Genomic DNA, 19,050 nt, shown 5'->3' with positions numbered 1-19,050 from the left:
AGACATGAGCTAACTATGTTCATACTCCAGTTCCCACAGCAACAATAAGCCTTAACTCTAAGTAACAGCTCTGGAATACTAGTGCACCAATGAGACAAATCAGAATTATTAGTAATTTTCTTGCAGTTCAGTGTAGACCCCTAAAAATAGTGTATGCCATGTGGGGAACATTTTGCTTTGTTATAGATTTTTTTCCATTGGAGGCTTTCATAGCATAGCAACCTTTTACACTGCTCTGATTCAGGTGAGGAAATGTCAGCAAAGATGGGAGCAATTTTAGACGCACCTGTAACACAAGATTACAGTTTATAGCCTGCACTGTCAGACATCCCCACTTGAGGTGTGCTCCTGCTTCTTCTAGTGTTTATAATCACAGTTACAGTGACACATGCTGTACAGGTCATGCAGGATACAGCCATCGTGTTAGATTTTTCGGCACATATGATCAAATGTTCTAAATAGCCTAAGTGCACTATTTCAAAAAGTGCTGAAAGAAAATCTGTCGGAAAGAGAGAGAGAGAGAAGGTGGGGTGAGGGTGTGTGAGGCAGGAGTTGTTTAGTGATCCTTGGGGTAGGTAAGAATGGAGAGTAATATTGAGTTGCCTGGCATGCCACAGAGGGCTCATTCAAGGTGAAGCTTTTTTCTTTTTCTTTTTTATCTCCGTAATAACACATGCCAGTCCTCAAACTGGAGCTGCTGCTCCAGCCCCACTAATACACAAACACCAAGCTTTCTCTTTCTCTGTCATTTGCAGCTACAGTGCCTTGAAAGATTATTTGTCCCATTCGTGATCTCTTTGATAATCTGATCTCAGATTATCAAGTAAATTTTAACATTAGAAAAAGATAATCCGAGTAAATACAAAACACCATTATTAAACAGTGATTTCATTTATTAAGGAAAAGGGGTTTTCCAAACCTGACCAGCCCTGTGTGAAAAAGTCATTGATATCTATCAGTCTGAAATGGGTTACAAATCCATTTCTAGGGGTTTGTCACTTCAGAGAACCATTATCCACAAATGGAGAAAACCTGGAACAGTGCTGAGGTGGCCGATGCACCAAAATGACTCCAGGAACACATCAAAGACTCATCCAGGAGGTCACAAAAGAACCCAGAAAAACATCTAAAGAACTGCCAGCCTCACCTGTCTCAGTTTAGGTGAGAGGTCATCCATGGGAGAGTTCCAAAGAAAAAAAAAACACTGTCGACCAAAACTAACATAAAGGCTCAAAAATCCTGAAGGAGAATGTCCAGCTATCAGTTTGTGCCCTGAAGCTTAAGTGCACTTGAGTAATGCAGCAAGACAATTATTCAAAACACTCTGGCACACACTTGGAGTGGGCTGGTCAAAATCTGGAGTTACATCCAATTGAGATACTTTGGTATGACCTTTAACAGGCTGTTCATGCTTGAAAATCCTCCAGTGTGACTGAATTAAAACAATTCTGCAAAGAAGAGTGGGCCAAAATTCCTCCACAGCGATGAGTGAAAGTCTCATTGCCAGTTTTTGCAGATGCTTGACTAAAGTTCTTGCAGCCAAGAGCGGCACAACCAGTTATTAGGTTTAGGGGGCAATTACTTTTCACACATTTTGTGTTTACTCTGGTTATCTGTATATAATATTAATATTATTGTTTGATTATCTGAATTTTTAAGTGTGACAAATATGCGTGACACTTTACTGCTGAACAATATAAGGAGTGGGAAGGGAAAAATACTCCATGTAGTCGGGGTTTCACTATACAAATGTCAAAAACACAAGTCCAAACTGAAAAAAATGCTAAGTAGGTTAGGTTGTTAGAAAAAAAAATCCTTTGCATGGAGAGACTCAATTAGCATATATTCAGAAACGCACTCTGTTTCGTGGACTCCAACATGAGGTCGGAGGCTGGAGGTGGTGGGCTGCCCACGTCTGATTAAAGCAGCATTTTTAATAAATACATTTCATGCATTCAGAGTAAGTCCCAAACTCAATGTCAGCTGTGAGTTTGCAGGCTCCAGGATGATTCAAAGCAGGAGTGACACATTTTCAACCTATTAAATGCTCATTTTTCTAAACAGTTTTCTACCTCACGGGACGGTTTAGCTCCCAGCTAAAAACACTTTCAACTATGAAGCGGTTTTTTAATATTAAGTTGGTAATGGAAACAGGGTGTGATATTTTTTGCTTTAAAGTAACTACCCCACTCACACATGAGATATATAATACAACACAGCCAGCCAAAGAGAGGCATCACGATGACACCACTAGCGCCATCTTAATACAGAACTTGGAGCAGTGCTCGGAGTGTTGAGCAGGTTCCCCTAATTTGACTTAGTTTAATTATTGCAGGACATTACAAATGTTGTTATTAAAAAAACATTTATGTGTGAAGATAAGAGCTGCCATACCCATCACACACACATGCACACCTACACACGCGCGCGCGCGCACACACAGTGGTCTTACCAGAGTAAAGGGTGTATTGAGGACTGTGATGAAGATATCAGCCACCGCCAGGTTTAGGATAAATAAACTGGTGGCGGACAAGGTGCGCTTGTTTTTGACCACCACGTGACACACCAGGGTGTTCCCGAACAGGGAGATCACGATTATGAGGGAATAGGCTGCCACAAGCAGCGCCTTGATGCCCCTGTCCTGAGACTCTCCGCCGCTGCTGGCCAGAGAGCGCCAGCCCTCCAGCAGACCCTCATCAAAGTCCAGGAGAAACAATCCGGAACTCGCGTTCCCTCTCTGTCCCGAAACGTTCATGAAACGCTCCGCGAAAGAAAGTATCTCCTCTCCCGAAAGTGAAGAGTCGTTAGTTCTGTGTCCCGCTGCTGCCCGGCTCATCCAGAGGACCACGGAGAGCCAAACACATACTGCTGTCATTTTTATTATTATTATTATTATCAGTGTAATTATCGCATCCCCCTGCCTGTAGTTTTAATGAGAGAATGAGAGGTTTGCAGCTGCTTCTCTGTCATTCGTGTCACTGGAGTAAAGGAGAGAGGCTGAAGCGTGGGCAACAAGTTGTGTGAAGCGACTCAGCAGCAGGAGAGGCTGCTGTTTATAAAGCTTCAGACTGTCGCGTGTGTGTCTGTGTGTAGCAGAAAGAGAGGGAGGGAGAGAGACTCCTTCCTTCTGTACTTTTATTGATTCGTTCTTAGTGAGATGTTTACCTGCAGGGTGATGCAGGGTGAAGCTGGCTGATTTGCAAGTCCAAGGCTGCTTCGGGTCTCCATGCGTGCCAAATTAAACCGCCTGGTGGTTTATAATTGAATTGTTTTGGCAACAGACATTTAAGCTGATGGCCTGTAAACGTATCGACCATTTAGAGCATTCTGTTAAATACTTGGAAATTCGTAATTTAAACCCCAGTGTGTTCTTAGATGATATTAAAGGACTTTGCTTTTTTTACTTGTATAAGCTTTTTTCGAAGATTTTTCAGGTATATGTTGCCAGTCAAGGTCAGTGAAGTCACCAAATATGGTTCCTTGTTCATTTAGGGCAGGGGTGTCCTTTTTATAAATAGAATAGAATATAGCCCGCACTTCAACTTTTGCTTGAGTGTATTGCACTTCTTAGTTTTAACACCAGGGGGAGCTGTTGTTAATCAAGGCAGTTGCTCCACCAAAAAGGTCAATCACAGAAGAAATTTACCCCCAAGTTACTAAACATGGCAGAACCAAAGAAGCGAAAGGTAGAAAGTGAGTGCAGAAAATTTCAGACACGGTGGGAGAGTGAATATTTCTTCAAAGAATTCAAGGGGAAGTGTGTCTGTTTGAGCTGCACTGAAACTATGGCAATTATCAAAGAGTATAATGTACGACGTCATATGAAACCAAACAAGAGGCCTATGCATCCTACACTGCACTCAGAAAAATTATGGTTCTTAAATGGTTCTTCAGATGTCTTCATGGTTCTTTGGTTTGGTTCGACCTTTAAAGGTGCCCCAACCATTTCTTGATGGTTCTTTGGGGCACCTTTAAAGGTTCTTCAATGAACCACGGAAAGAAATGGTTCTTCAAAGAACCATTGTTTGAAAGGTTCTTTCTGGCACCAAAAAAGGTTCCTCTATGGCATCAGTCTAAAGAACCACTTTTGGTTCCAGTTGGCACTTTTATTTTTCTGAGTGTGGCGCTGAGCGAGAGCAGAAATTAAAGCAAAGGGTAGCTCTCCTGCAAGGTCAGCAACAGTATTTTTTTCGTGCTCAAATTGTCCAGGAAAAGGCTCCAATAGCATGAGGTCTCCCAACTCATCGCAAGACAGAGCAAGCCTTTTTCAGATGGAGACCTCATAAAACACGGCCTCGTTAAAGTCACCAAAATAATGTGCCCGGAAAAAGTGCAGGACGCACTGCATGAAGACTCGTCAGCCAACATTAAACTGCAACTGTCTGATAAAGCTGTGCTTTTGATTTTTACTCCATCGCATGAGATGAGAGCAACGATGCCACAGACACCGCAGCTGTCAGCTGCTATGTTTTTTTGCGGGGAGTGGACGAGAGCACGAGCGCTTTAGGTGAGTAAAAAATATATTCCACAGTACCCGTGGGTTAATAAGCATGCATGTGCAGGTACACATGCTTCAAATATCTATAATGCGCATCAATTCTGTCACTACCCTGCTTTTGCGCACCACTTTCTTATAAGCGTTTTTCTTGTTAACACACAGAGTACACACCGCTGTGCACAGCGCACGCACACGCAGTCAGCTGATCTCATCTGATGCAGATCTGCTCCTTGATCAAGTGACATTTGTCCGGATTTTTAGCAGAGTGGCGTCGGATCAGCACCGCAGCTGGATGGCCCGATTTACATACCCAGCGCAGCTGATACTCACCAGAATAATTTACTAAAATTATATGGACTCCTGTTATTAAGTCCAGTTCAGTCTGTTAATGTTGATAATCGTTTCAAACGGACGTTAATAGATGTTTTGCTAAGCCTAATAACTTAAATAACAAACTTGAAATGTATCACTTTTAAGGGATTTTTCTAACTTTAATACAGTAAAGTTAAGGTTATACAGTGGGGCAAAAAAGTATTTAGTCAGCCACCGATTGTGCAAGTTCCCCCACCTAAAATGATGACAGAGGTCAGTAATTTGCACCAGAGGTACACTTCAACTGTGAGAGACAGAATGTGAAAAAAAAATCCATGAATCCACATGGTAGGATTTGTAAAGAATTTATTCGTAAATCAGGGTGGAAAATAAGTATTTGGTCAATAACAAAAATACAACTCAATACTTTGTAACATAGCCTTTGTTGGCAATAACAGAGGTCAAACGTTTACTATAGGTCTTTACCAGGTTTGCACACACAGTAGCTGGTATTTTGGCCCATTCCTCCATGCAGATCTTCTCGAGAGCAGTGATGTTTTGGGGCTGTCGCCGAGCAACACGGACTTTCAACTCCCGCCACAGATTTTCTATGGGGTTGAGGTCTGGAGACTGGCTAGGCCACTCCAGGACTTTCAAATGCTTCTTACGGAGCCACTCCTTTGTTGCCCGGGCGGTGTGTTTTGGATCATTGTCATGTTGGAAGACCCAGCCTCGTTTCATCTTCAAAGTTCTCACTGATGGAAGGAGGTTTTGGCTCAAAATCTCACGATACATGGCCCCATTCATTCTGTCCTTAACACGGATCAGTCGTCCTGTCCCCTTGGCAGAAAAACAGCCCCATAGCATGATGTTTCCACCCCCATGCTTCACAGTAGGTATGGTGTTCTTGGGATGCAACTCAGTATTCTTCTTCCTCCAAACACGACGAGTTGAGTTTATACCAAAAAGTTCTACTTTGGTTTCATCTGACCACATGACATTCTCCCAATCCTCTGCTGTATCATCCATGTGCTCTCTGGCAAACTTCAGACGGGCCTGGACATGCACTGGCTTCAGCAGCGGAACACGTCTGGCACTGCGGGATTTGATTCCCTGCCGTTGTAGTGTGTTACTGATGGTGACCTTTGTTACTTTGGTCCCAGCTCTCTGCAGGTCATTCACCAGGTCCCCCCGTGTGGTTCTGGGATCTTTGCTCACCGTTCTCATGATCATTTTGACCCCACGGGATGAGATCTTGCGTGGAGCCCCAGATCGAGGGAGATTATCAGTGGTCTTGTATGTCTTCCATTTTCTGATGATTGCTCCCACAGTTGATTTTTTCACACCAAGCTGCTTGCCTATTGTAGATTCACTCTTCCCAGTCTGGTGCAGGTCTACAATACTTTTCCTGGTGTCCTTCGAAAGCTCTTTGGTCTTGGCCATGGCGGAGTTTGGAGTCTGACTGTTTGAGGCTGTGGACAGGTGTCTTTTATACAGATGATGAGTTCAAACAGGTGCCATTCATACAGGTAACGAGTGGGGGACAGAAAAGCTTCTTACAGAAGACGTTACAGGTCTGTGAGAGCCAGAGATTTTCCTTATTTGAGGTGACCAAATACTTATTTTCCACCCTGATTTACGAATAAATTCTTTACAAATCCTACCATGTGGAGTCATGGATTTGTTTTTCACATTCTGTCTCTCACAGTTGAAGTGTACCTCTGGTGCAAATTACTGACCTCTGTCATCATTTTAAGTGGGGGAACTTGCACAATCGGTGGCTGACTAAATACTTTTTTGCCCCACTGTATACCTAAGTGGCCCAGCCCCTCCTATATTTCTATGTATGTGGCCCTCAGTGAAAAAAGTTTGGACACCCCTGATTTAGGGTAAACGTCTTTCTAAAAAATGAATAAATAAATTATGAGAGGGAAAAGTACGGAATAAAATTATTATATTATTAAATTTGTTTCTGACATCTTACAGTTACTTTTGCTAAGGTATTCATGAAGATTATTATTATTTTTGCTTGTTGCTCATTTTTGTTGCCGGTTCCTACCCCTGTGTGGATTTGGTGTGTGTGCTACTAACTACAGTTCCACTGATTGGGCTGCTGTCTGTCTTGGCCAGGACACTCTTGTGAAAAAGATTTTGACCCGCTCTCTTGGAGCCGCTGGTCCGGGGTGGCTTGAACCTCTTCCTTGTCGGGGGAGCTCCCTCTGGTGCCGGGTGGTTCGTGGGTGTCTGGGGCCATGGTGGCCGGCCTCTGGCGGGGTCGGCAGCTTCAGATTCACTGGGACTCTCCCCCTTTTGCTGTGGGCACCCCATCTGGGCCCTTCGTCCTTGTCCTGATGGGATGGACGCTTAGATGTCGCCCAGATGTGTGGCCTCAGGTCTGCGGGCTGCTGACGGCACTTTTCTCCTGGATACATCTCTGTCTGCCTCTGGCTAAATTGTAGATGTATAACTCAAAGCATTAAAAAGCTTTACAATTACTTATGATACCACTTTTTTCTTATAAATCAGTAAAAACTAAAATCAGAAATATTGAATTACTAAACCAATTATAGTTCTAATAAGACCCACAGTAAAAACAAACACTGACATCTGCAATTTAAGTATATTAAAAACTGCTATAAGGCCATAAAACTGAGTGAAACAGTCACGCACACGTTTCATTATTTACAGGACGAAAACGTCTATAAATGGGTTAATTTCTCACTGGGTTACTTTATAATGATACACAAACCTGTCACAATATCCTATGGACCACTGAGTACTACTCTCCTAAGTCATAATGTGTGATTTCTTAATAAAAAATAAAGAATCCTAAAGTCTGGCTTACTTGTTTGAAATGCTCAGGCCATCTGCTGATTGGTCAGATGCGGTTATGTCACTGTCTGTCACATAACCTGGGCTTTGCTGATTGAATGGGAGACAGCTGTGTGGTCCCTACACAATCGCAGAGAGAGAAGGGGAAAACAATAAAGTCACCAAATATGGTTCATCGCTCGATAAAGGCTTAAGAACAGCCCTAAAAAACCTCACTGTCTTGCACCACCTCTGCCTATAATGCAGTATTGAGATCCCTTCCTAGGTGAGTCAACCCCACGTTTTCCCTGGATTTCTACAGCAACATAATTGAGAGGTTAATGATTTCTAAAAATAGATAAATACATGTCTGAAATGTTCTGAATGTGCAGATAGTTTTGAGCATAATCAGAAATTTAGAGAAGTGTATCCCACCTCTCGCCCTATAATAACTGGGATAGGCTCCAGTTTTACTATAGTTTTATGCATTTATCACATTGAACTACTGAGACATGCTCTTCAACTTGCACATCTTTATCTTTCCTTAAGACAGAGATTAAATGTGTAGTTAAACAAACTGTCAATTGGACTGAGATCTGGGCTTGGACTTGGCCCCATCTGAACCATTTCTGTGTGGCGTTTCCTGTCTGCTTGGGTTCGTTGCCTTGCTGGAAAATAAATCTTTTCCTGATAATTTTCTTAGTTCATTATCCCCTCTACGTTTACAAGCCTTCAAAGGCCTGTTCCTCTGATGCAAGGCCAGAGGATGCTGCCACCGTCATGCTTTACAGTAGAGATGGTGTGTTTGTGGTGATATGTGGAAATTGTCTCATCAGACCAAATAACCATCTTCTAGTTGACCTTGGAGTCACCCACATGGCTTTGGGTGAGTTCCAAGTGAGATTTCATGGCAGCTTTTTTCAGCAGTGGCTTCTTCTTTGCTACTCACCCATACAGTTTTCACTGATGAAACAACCCAGGCAACAGTAGTTGTATGTACAGTCTCTTCTATCTATGCCCCTGAAGCTTTTAAATCCTTCAGAGTGGACACCTGGTGGCCTCCATCACTGGTGTTTTTCTTCCCCAGTCACTCTGTTTGCGAGGATGACCAGCTCTAGGCAAATTTAGACAACTGCCATACTTCTTCCATTTCTTAATTATGGACTTACCTGAACTCTGTGGTATATCCAGTGAGTTGGAAATCGTTTTGTAGCCAACTCCCAACTTTCAAGGACAGAGTTTTCTGAGTTCCTTTATGTTTTCTTTTTGCAGCAGCTGATGAACCAGAGTCTGAACCTTACAGATACAGGTGCCTTTATACAATCGCTTCATACATGGTAGATGCACAGGTGATCTCCATTTCCCCAACTGCTGGAATCAGCTGGACCTCTGATAAATTAGGTTGTCACTTTAAAGATCAAATGTTTATTTTACTATATATACTTTTAATTAACTGGCATTATTTTATCAACATGAAAGAAGCTTGACCATTGTTTTGACCATGATCTTATGTATTAAAGCATTGAAGGGGTGAATACCTTTTATAAGCATTGTATATGCAGTCAAATATACCTGGCTCATAAAGTAGTATCAGTCTCAGATTAGCAAATAACACAGTCCCCTGCTGAGAGCGATAATAGCAGTGAAATCAGCCATGAAGAGGCTTGGACTGCTGGGAGGAGAAATAGGATACCAGCATAAATTATATATGTAAATTAAGGAAAAGACAAACACGTGTAACACAGGTGATAAATAGATTCCAGTGCTCACAAGACTCAGATTTTTACACTATAGATGCAAACAGTTTTGTTTTATTTGTACCGGTTAAGCTCAGTGTGCTGCAAAAACTCTCAGAAAAATAGATTAAAATTAAAGTATCAAATAAATAAACTGTTAATGTTATTCAATCAATAGCTGCTCTGACAGTCTGCTTCCATGCAATTACAGTGTCTGCTGCAGTGTTTTTAAATGCCACTCAGTCCAGATGAGTCGGAGGCTGAAAGGATGGGAAAAGTGACAGAAACACTGGCGAGAGCAGTAAGAAAAGCCACAAACAGATGTCAGAGACGAAAGGATAAGACACGCGTTAATGATCAAAAATACAGGAGAGTAAGAGCTGAACTGTTGCTTCACTTATCTAAATTCCTCTAGCATGAAAAGAAGTTGGCTTGTCTTGAGCAGAGGATACCAAGGCATTAAATTGGCTTCACTCTGAGCCTGTATGTGGTAGATGGATTGCAAAACGCGGGAGCCTCAAGTTCAGCATGTGCCCCTGGTAATTAGCACTGCACTTAAATAAAAGTAATGGACGGATAGTTTTAAAAATTGGATTTAAATCGATGCGGCAGAACCAGAGATAGCTAATCTCGTTCAGTGTCTGGGGTCCTGCAGCATTCATTTCTGCCCCGTGGCCCCAGAGGCTTGAACCAGCCCTTGTAGAAAGCAGATGGGCTGCAGAATGTTTTGGAAAGCAATTGCAAAATCCTGATTAACTGTCTCCATCTTGCAACTCCTCACTATTAGGCCAAATTTAATGATCACAGAATCAGACTGTAAAAAGCTAAAAAGCTGTTTTAACACTCCTCAACATAAACCTTTGGGAAACCAGTTTGCACTGCATATGGAACGTTTTGGTGTTTGGAGGTTTTGCTGTGCGGTGTGATGAAAAGTCCCTCCTTGACAGGATAAATATGAGCCAGCAGGCTGGTGGGTCTCTTGTAGGGCTGCTCGATTATGGCAAAAATGATAATCACGATTATTTTCACTGAAATTGAGATCACGATTATTTGACGATATTTATTTAACCCTTTAAGACCTACTATAGAACCAAGTCCACCAGAGCTTATATTATTTTTTTTACATGCTGTAGTGCCATTTGTGGGAGCATTTCAAGTTGCTATACATCAATACAACTGTTATAGCCCATATTTTAATAATATGTATGCATTAAGTCCATAGTAATTACATAAATTGCAAAAAAGTGCAATAAACTACAAAAAAAATTGAAAATCGCTTTTGTTTTGTTTACATATATTTCTACTTGGAGAAATTTAAGAGGCTTATCCCTCAAAACTTTAAATACAATAAAGTTGCAAAAAATAGTTTCCCACCACAGGAAATTTATTTTGAGTGTCTTCATAGTTTTATTTTGGAGATACACCAATTTTTATATACTGCAGGAAAAACAAAAAACAATCCTATGATGCAAATTTGCAAAGAAAACAGCATGTGCCTCATTTCACTGTGGGAAGTGATAGGAACGGCAAAGCGTGTTTCTGGAATATTATGTTTTTGTTCCTGCAAGCGCTTTTTATGCAATTTTTGCAAAGCTATATGTGGAACGAAACCGTGACCGAGGACAAGCTGATGGCATCAGATGTAAGTACAACTCCTCCGGTTTCATATGCAAAACAAATTATTGCGCTAGTTTACACGGTTCAGGTTCTACAGGGATTTAACAATAGTTACGCAAAACGGAACGTGCTGCTCTGACCGGCTTTAAAGGGTTAACAATTACTTTAAAAAAAATAATATAAAATAGTGTGCAACACCACTGAAGTTTTTTTTTTTTAAACTCTCTTTTCAACCAACGGCAGTCACTCTCCAAATAACTTCTGCTTAGCTTTCCGAGCTTCCCTCGGGTCCTCTTAATCAGCGGTCTCCAACCTTTTTTGCGCCACGGACCGGTTTATGCCCGACAATATTTTCACGGACCGGCCTTTAAGGTGTCGCGGATAAATTAGGGAGGGGCTAATAATCGGCTCAGTCATTTTTAATGATCGTTGAAAGCCCAGATCGTAATCGTGATTAAAATTCGATTAATTGAGCAGCCCTAGTCTCTTGTAGAAAAAAAACGTAGAAAATTATAGAGCTCGTTGAAATACTTCTAATATTATAATACTAAATGAACCATGAAAGGATTTTTCTTGATTTTCTACTGACAGTGTGAATGGCACAAGGAAATGTTATTCAAACCAAGTTTCAAGGAAGGTCATTATAAATATATATCGAATGAATACAATCACAACCCACACTCAGCAAACTGAGCTCCACTCTTCCAGTCCACACAGCGTCTGCCTGCAGGTATTTTGATCATCAAGCAGAAGCGATCATCTAGTTCAAAGGTTTGCCTGATCGTTAAATGCTGCAAAATATTAGTTCTGCAAAGCTGCTATGCTGTAATCTGGTATGATTGTCTCAGATATGAACATGATGTGGATAATAAAATTCATTGCAGGGTTTAGGCTTACTTAGGAGTCACAGACTCGTCATTCATTTGCATTATGAGCCACCATTTGAGTCATATTTCAAGTGAACAAGTAATAATTTGTGTGAAAAAAAAATCATACAAAAGCAGTGGTGGCGTGAGATTCATTCACACGTCCATTCATTCCCACAAATATCTGTTATCTTAATGTGGATGTGATGAATGATGATAAAAGGAAGCGTTGAAAATGGGAGGACATGGGGCAGGATGTTCACTATTAATTCAATCATTCATTTTCTTTTATTTATGCAAAACATTTGCATGTTCTTTTTCACTATCCACTTAGATTGAACATTATGCTCTTAGCATTTTTATTCAATCAACATTCAATCAAAGATGATGGCCAAAGAGAGCCTGCAAATGGCTTGCATGTGTAATATTTTAAGAGTGGTAAAAGCGTGGTAGTGTGGAAGTCAGAGCTGTCGCCTCGCAGTAGGAAGATCCTGAGTTTGAATGCACCTGCTAGCATCTTTGCATTTCAGAGTACTCAGGCTTCCTCCCACAGTCCAGAGACATGTGTGTTAGGTTAACTCCATCCAGCCATTTTCTACAGCTTATACAGAGTCAGACTTCCCTCTCCCTGCCTACCTCCAAGCCAGCCAAGACATGTATCCTCTCCAGCATATCCTGGGCCTGCCGCCGGGCTTCCTCACAGCATAACATACCTAAAACACTTCAACTGGCTCCTTTTGATGTGGAAGAGTACTGGCTCTACTGATCAACATAACGCTCAGCTCTCTCTTCAGCACAACAGATCAGTACAGTACTTCATCCACATCACTGTAGATGCTGCATCAATCTGCCTGTCAATCTCCTGGTACTTAAGGTACTTAAATTAAACTTAAAGTTGGGGCCATCGCCTTTTTCTGGTAGAAAATAATGGCTTCACAGCTGCATGTGTCAGTTGTCGTATCTGATTCAGATCCATGAGGCCACAACCTGATTAAACCAAAAGACCCACATCATCCACCGTCCCAGCGGAAATAAAGAGTTTGATTCCCTAATTCTGGAGCACATCTTCCAGGAAGGAAGTCAAGGTGAATCTCATCCAATCCAGTGAATGAGGTTAATTGATGACTGCAAATGGGTATTAATGCATGTGTAATTGGTTGTCTGTCTCTGTGTGTCAACTATGCAACACACTGGCATCCTATGCAGGGTGTAGCCTGCTTCTCACCCAGCAGGAATAGGCTCCTTTGCCTGCTCCCAGCCACCCTGAAAGGATCAGCAGAAATGGGTGGATGAATGGATGGTAAGAGTAAGACTGTGCACCACAGTGACTGACTAGAGGCAATGAAAACTATTACATGAGCTCCACCACAGTGAGTACCTCTCAAGGATGCTCACTCTTTATCAAACGCTTTAGTGAACCAGACCGAGGTGAGCATTAATAAGACTTTACTGATTACTTTAAAGGTTCTTTGCAACATCACATCTTGATCTATATATGAAGAGCCTTAATAGTAAAGGACCAAAGGGACTCACTTAGTGGCTTTTTTCTTATTGGAATTTTGCTGATAGCCATTTTAATATCTGTCATTGTTTTTGTAAAATAACAGTTCAAACGTGTTGGTAAATGTATGCATTTTCTGGCAAAGAGAAGAGAGAAGAAGGCTACCACTCCTGCTTTCTCATTTGTACTGTTAGGATGCCTGGGTCGTTGACCCAGGCTTTTGAGTTTATTATATTAATATCATTTCTAGTCTTCGGTTTCTTTGTTAGAGTTCTGTCTTATGGTTTATGTCTCTGTGTTCTCTAGTTGCTCTGTCTCCCCTGTCAGCTGTATCCCCTTGTCAAGTTCGCGTCTCTGTGTTATGTTTCCTGTTTTACTTTGAAAGTCCGTGTCTCATGTAAATGCATCTGGTTTTGCTTCCTTTGTCTCGTTAGGCCTGATTTGCCTCAGCTGTGTTTCCCTCCTGTTACCCATTCCCTGATTGCTCCCTCTGTGTATTTAAGCCTTGTGTTTCTCTGTGTCCCTGTTGTAATCTACTGTTATCTACCCGCACTCATGCTGTGTGTTTTGGGGCTTCCTGCCTGCGTTAATGTTTGTATTTTGGAAGTTTGTTACTTTGAGTTCAGCATTAAAGCTGTTTTTTGAGTTCATATCTGTCTCTGGAGTCTGCACTTTGGGTCCTTTTCCTGCCTGCACACAGCTGTTCCATAACATGTACACTGAATATAAAGTGGCAACAACCGTCTGTTATCTTACTTCAAACATGGGGAAAGACTAACCTGGCTCTACACGAAGCCAACTAAATCTGCCGAGCAACATCTTTAAGGGGCTTCTTCCTCTTGTGGCATGAAAAAAAGCAAGATGACAGTGCCAAACTGAATTTTTAAAATCCTCTTTGGGGACATCCCACCCAAAAATAAATTATGCATGTTTTTTCTCTATCCATCTGTTTTTGGTTAGAACTGGTGAGTTTTGGCAAGAACGGACTGTTTATCTCCCTGGCCAACTAATTGCACTGGCCTTGTGGTTCTCTCAGCAAAAATGCTAAAAAATGTGATGCTCACATTCTCAAATGCAACTTGCTCAATGGAAAAGGAAGGCCATTATTGTATATATGCTGTATTTGGGATTAGGGGAATGTGAGATTTCTCTCTTTATAAATATAATATAGGATGCAAACATGTGTACACCTGACATGTTACCCAGTAACAGCTATAAAACTGTAAGGCCAAAATCAGTGGCCTTGGGTTCCTTGAATAAGAGACAGGTTTTAGAATATTTTCTCTTCCTTATCATAAATCCAGAGTAAAACATATAAACTCTGCCTCTGCCTGAAAACCAGAAAAAAAAACTGAGAATAAATAACAACCAGTGAGTCACTAACAGCTATTGTACCTATTCTAAAAGATTCTCAAGTGTAGCTTGACCAAATTTTATCTAACAGAAATGCAACACAACAGTTTACAACCTTCTGAAGTGAATCTGCCATGTTTGATACCCTTTGAAAAACATGGCTTATTTCCTCTTTATACCAGACCTGGTAGAGGGACCAGTGAGAGGGAAGGATCAAGAGTTGAATTTCTTTTTATTTTGCCCAATTAATGGCATTTTAACTTTTAAAGTTCTCATTTTCAACTAGAGTCACAAGAGAAGGGATACAGACTCACCTGTGTTTACAGGGACCTCTCAGCAAACTGAAGGATGGTGGGTAACGTCAGTAAACATCTCATTTCTGAAGTGCTGCACAGAGGGCACATTGTCATCATATAATGCATACAGTAGCGTCTGGGTTTTTGCTCTGGCTCTGCTTTGAGCAGAGGCAAGCAGTAACATACTGCTTTAACAAGGGATCAGCAGCATCATTACAGCTGCACAAAGACATCTCCTCTACTGCTGCGGCGCTTTGTGGAAGTTTCCCAGCCGAAGCACAAGCAAACACCAGATCACCAATAACGCAGGTTGCCAAAGTGTGTGTGTGTATATATATATGTATATGTGTGTGTGCAAAAACATATTTGTCACACTCTCAGAAATAGGGGTACCAAAGTGTACCAAAAAGGGTACAAATGCTTGTCACTGGGGGTGTTCCTTTTTGAAGGACATTTCTGTACCCTTTAGGCTTGGTACATTTTTGTACCTTATAAAGTTGTACCATCTGAAGTACAATCATGTACTTTCCTAAGACATAAATGTACCTTCAAACTATAGTACAGAAATGTTCCCTTGAAAAGGGTACAATAGGGTACCTATGAGGGTACCCCCCCAGCGACAACCTATTTCGTACCTAAAGAGACAAAAATGTACCCCCAATAGTCCAAAATATTTGGTTATTTAACTATTTATTTTCGATAATAGAATCACATCAAAGCATTTAAACAACCACAGGAATACATCCTTGATTACATTCATACATTGCCATAGGACATGTTAAGAAAAATACATTCATTTAAAAAAAAGTAAACAATCACATTGTTGGGGGAAAACTCTGTAAAAAACCCAGGAGAAATAAAGACACAATGAGACAAAGTTACTTTCTTTATCAAACGTGTACACGGGTGAGCTGCCAAGAACAACTCACACCATGCACAGTGGCTTGGTAATTTTTATAGGAAAGACAGTGAGAACAGGATAAGGAAATACAAAACAAATAAAATAAACAACTCCATATGTGGCGCTAGTCTCGTCAGCAGAGAGCTGGGAGAAGGCTGTGAGAGATAAAACAATCTAAAACAATATGTCCCAAAACAGTATGTCTTTGCTGAGAAAGTCTAAAAAGATCATTCTAAACTGATCTAACCATAGGCAAAGGGCAGACAAAAGGCATCTTTGTACATTTAAAAGAAGGTAAAGAAACATAGAATCATTTTTCCTGTAACATTCCCCCCTGTTTAACTTATTTTAAATGTATACAACAATTGTCTATGAAAATTATTTATTAAGTATCTTAGGCAATTTTTAATTTCCAAAATCTTCAAAATGTCAGCATAGCAGAAATGGCAGTCAGTTGGTCTAAAGAATAAAACAAAAGAAAATAATAAAAAGAAAAACATAGTAAATGAAAATCATAGTAAATGAAATAACAAGTGGAATAAACAAGAAATAATAAAACTACAAAAAATAAAGGATAAAAACCTTATATTTTAAAACGAAAACTTACAAAAAATAAAAGGATGAAAAGTAAAATGAAAACTTTATATTTAAAAATGATGAAAACCTAATATGTAAAATGAAAACTTTATATTTAAAAATGATGAAAACCTAATATGTAAAATGAAAACTTCAAAAAATACAAGGATGAAAACCTTATATTTAAAATGATGCAAACCTTAAATTGAAAACTTTATATGTAAAATAATGAAAACTTCATATTTAAAATGAAAACTTTATGTTTAAAACTGAAGACTTCAAAAAAAAAAAAATAAGAGTATGAAAACGTTATAAAAATGAAAAACTTTTAAACGTTATAAAAATGAAAAACTTTATGTTTAAAAGTCAAGACTTCAAAAAAAAAATAAAATAAATAAAAGCATGAAAACTTGCATAACCTACTAATGTTTTAATCAGTGCATGATCACTTGACAAGTCATTTTTAATCACCACGTCATTTATTAGCAGCTAGTACAAGTTCTCCTCTAACAGAATTGCAACGGGATGTTGTTCTTCTTGAGGCACGGCAATATAAGCAGTCATTGTAGTTGTTATCATCTTTGAAATCATTACTCTTAGGCATGGCAACACACACAACACTAATATGAGCAGTGCTATCATGATGAGACCTAGAAGAAAAAATGGCTTTGCTACAGCAGCCAGCCATGAACCGCTGAACAGCCAGTCCAGCCAGCTTTGTGCTGTAGCTGCTCCAGGTGTGTGTTCAGTGACATATTTTTGCAGAGCGGTCAAATTCTGCAAAGCTTCATAAATGTCTCCTCCAGTTTCGTATCCATCAGGGATAAAAGTGCAACATGTTTCCCCGATCAGCTTGCAAACTCCTCCTTGTGATGCTGTTAGCAGGTCTAGTGTCAGTCTGTTCTGCAGCACCATCGTTCTGATGGCCTGCTGTTCTCCTGCTAAGGCAGTTCCCAGGGTCTTAGTCAAGTTGATGTGTCGTAGCAGAGCATATCGGTTGATCTCCACGTGATCCCGCACCTCGGCAACTCCAATGCCGGGGATCAAGCTCTGTAAGAATTTCACTCCTCCTCCCCAGATGCGAAACTCTCCCGGCACTCCAGTGTCCACTGTAATGCCGAAAGAATTGGGGGAGGCGATGTCCACTTCACGTCTCTGCCGGCTGCTTGGGTGATGTGCAACACTTTGCATGAAGAAAACGTGATCTGATAATTCCACCAGGGCGCACAGACCTCCCCAACCTTCAGGGAGTGACAGATAAGCCTTGTTGCCACATAGGAAGTACCAGTCAGCCAAAACTCTGGTTCCTCTGCTGCTGGGTGCCGTCCGTGCACATCCTGTCTGGTACTGAGTCTTTGTTTGTAGTGGCATTCGGTAGCTGTAGTCGGAGCGACAGTTTAGGCCCATCAGCGTCGTGTTACTGGCACAGGTGGCGTTGATTGAACAGGTCATACACTTCCTCTCGTTCCTTGGTGGGCAGAAAGTGTATATGGACTTACATAGGTGAGTAGGCAGCTCCCCCACTGCCCGCGAGCCATTGTTCATCACACATACTGGCAGTTGTGATGCGTTCAGTTTGTTCAGTAGAATTACATCAGGCAGCGGGTCTGAGACTTGGGGCCAGGTCAGTAGGTATGTCTGTCCGGAACAGTTCACATTTGTGAGTGATGATGACCTCCAGGTTGCTTTTGCTGGGATGCTGTAGTTGGCTTTGGACCAAAGAGTACCGTAGCCTGGATGTGTTGCCAGGCCCAACAGACACCAACTGCGATCTTCAGGTATGCTGTACGGCCACAGGCCAGACGTCTGTGAGGATAGGGGCATATGGGTACATGCATAGCAGTCAGTTTTGTTATTCAAATGAGCTGTAGTGTTCATAAACTGCCACCAGAAGTTAGTGGCGTAGCCATGGGGAAACTTGGTGTACTTTCCTTTGTCATACAGTGTCTGCCTTTTCTCCATATAGCGTGACTTGTTGTCCCTCATGGAAGCAAAGGTGAGGAGCCCGGCCATGGTCAGGGCCGCTGCAGTTGATAAGAGCCACCACCTCATGACGACGGAACACACCCTCCTGTCGCGAGTAGACCCCCCGGCCAGGAAAGCTGACCCCTCCACCGGGCGAGATCACAACAAGCGGGCAAGCCTGCCATCAGCTGTGTTTAGATGGCTTCACTGACTCGCCTGCAGTGACTCTGATGGATCCAAGATGGTCGTTCCGCAATTTTGCAAGCGGTCGGTGTAGTGAGGAGGACTTGGTATGGCCCCTCCCACCTGGGTGTGCTCCAGTTTTTCCTTTGGAGCACCTTGATCAGAACCCAGTCACCGGGCTTTAGTCTGCAAGACACTGGAGAAACATCATCAGGTTGTTGATTATGTACAACGATCTCTTTGTTTTCTAACAGCTTAGACATCCACTCTGCTAATGTGTTTTCTCTGATTGCTTTGTCTATTGGTTGACTGGTAATAGGCAGTGGAAACGGCCTGCCATGAATGATTTCAAATGGAGTTAGTTTATGGGAGCCTTGTGTTAAGCGCATCCACATTTTCACTAAACCCAAACATTCAGGCCACGGCCTTCCTGTT

At 41.4% G+C, this 19,050-nt stretch overlaps 1 protein-coding gene across 1 annotated transcript in view; it reads right to left on the bottom strand.

Annotated features, from left to right (window-relative positions):
- gpr83 (G protein-coupled receptor 83) overlaps nt 1-2,875 on the bottom strand; it is a gene marked incomplete at both ends in the record, with an annotated part of 33,878 nt that extends 31,003 nt beyond the window's left edge. Inside the window, one exon of the mRNA XM_082537059.1 lies at nt 2,453-2,875. Coding sequence (XP_082393185.1) covers nt 2,453-2,875 — 423 coding nt within the window. The remainder of the gene's footprint in view (nt 1-2,452) is intronic.
- Between the last annotated feature and the right edge of the window lie 16,175 nt (nt 2,876-19,050).

Source organism: Aulonocara stuartgranti, assembly GCF_965226115.1.
Source record: "Aulonocara stuartgranti genome assembly, chromosome: 6".
Classification (NCBI taxonomy): Eukaryota; Metazoa; Chordata; class Actinopteri; order Cichliformes; family Cichlidae; genus Aulonocara; species Aulonocara stuartgranti.
This window is presented reverse-complemented; position numbering and strand designations above follow the sequence as displayed.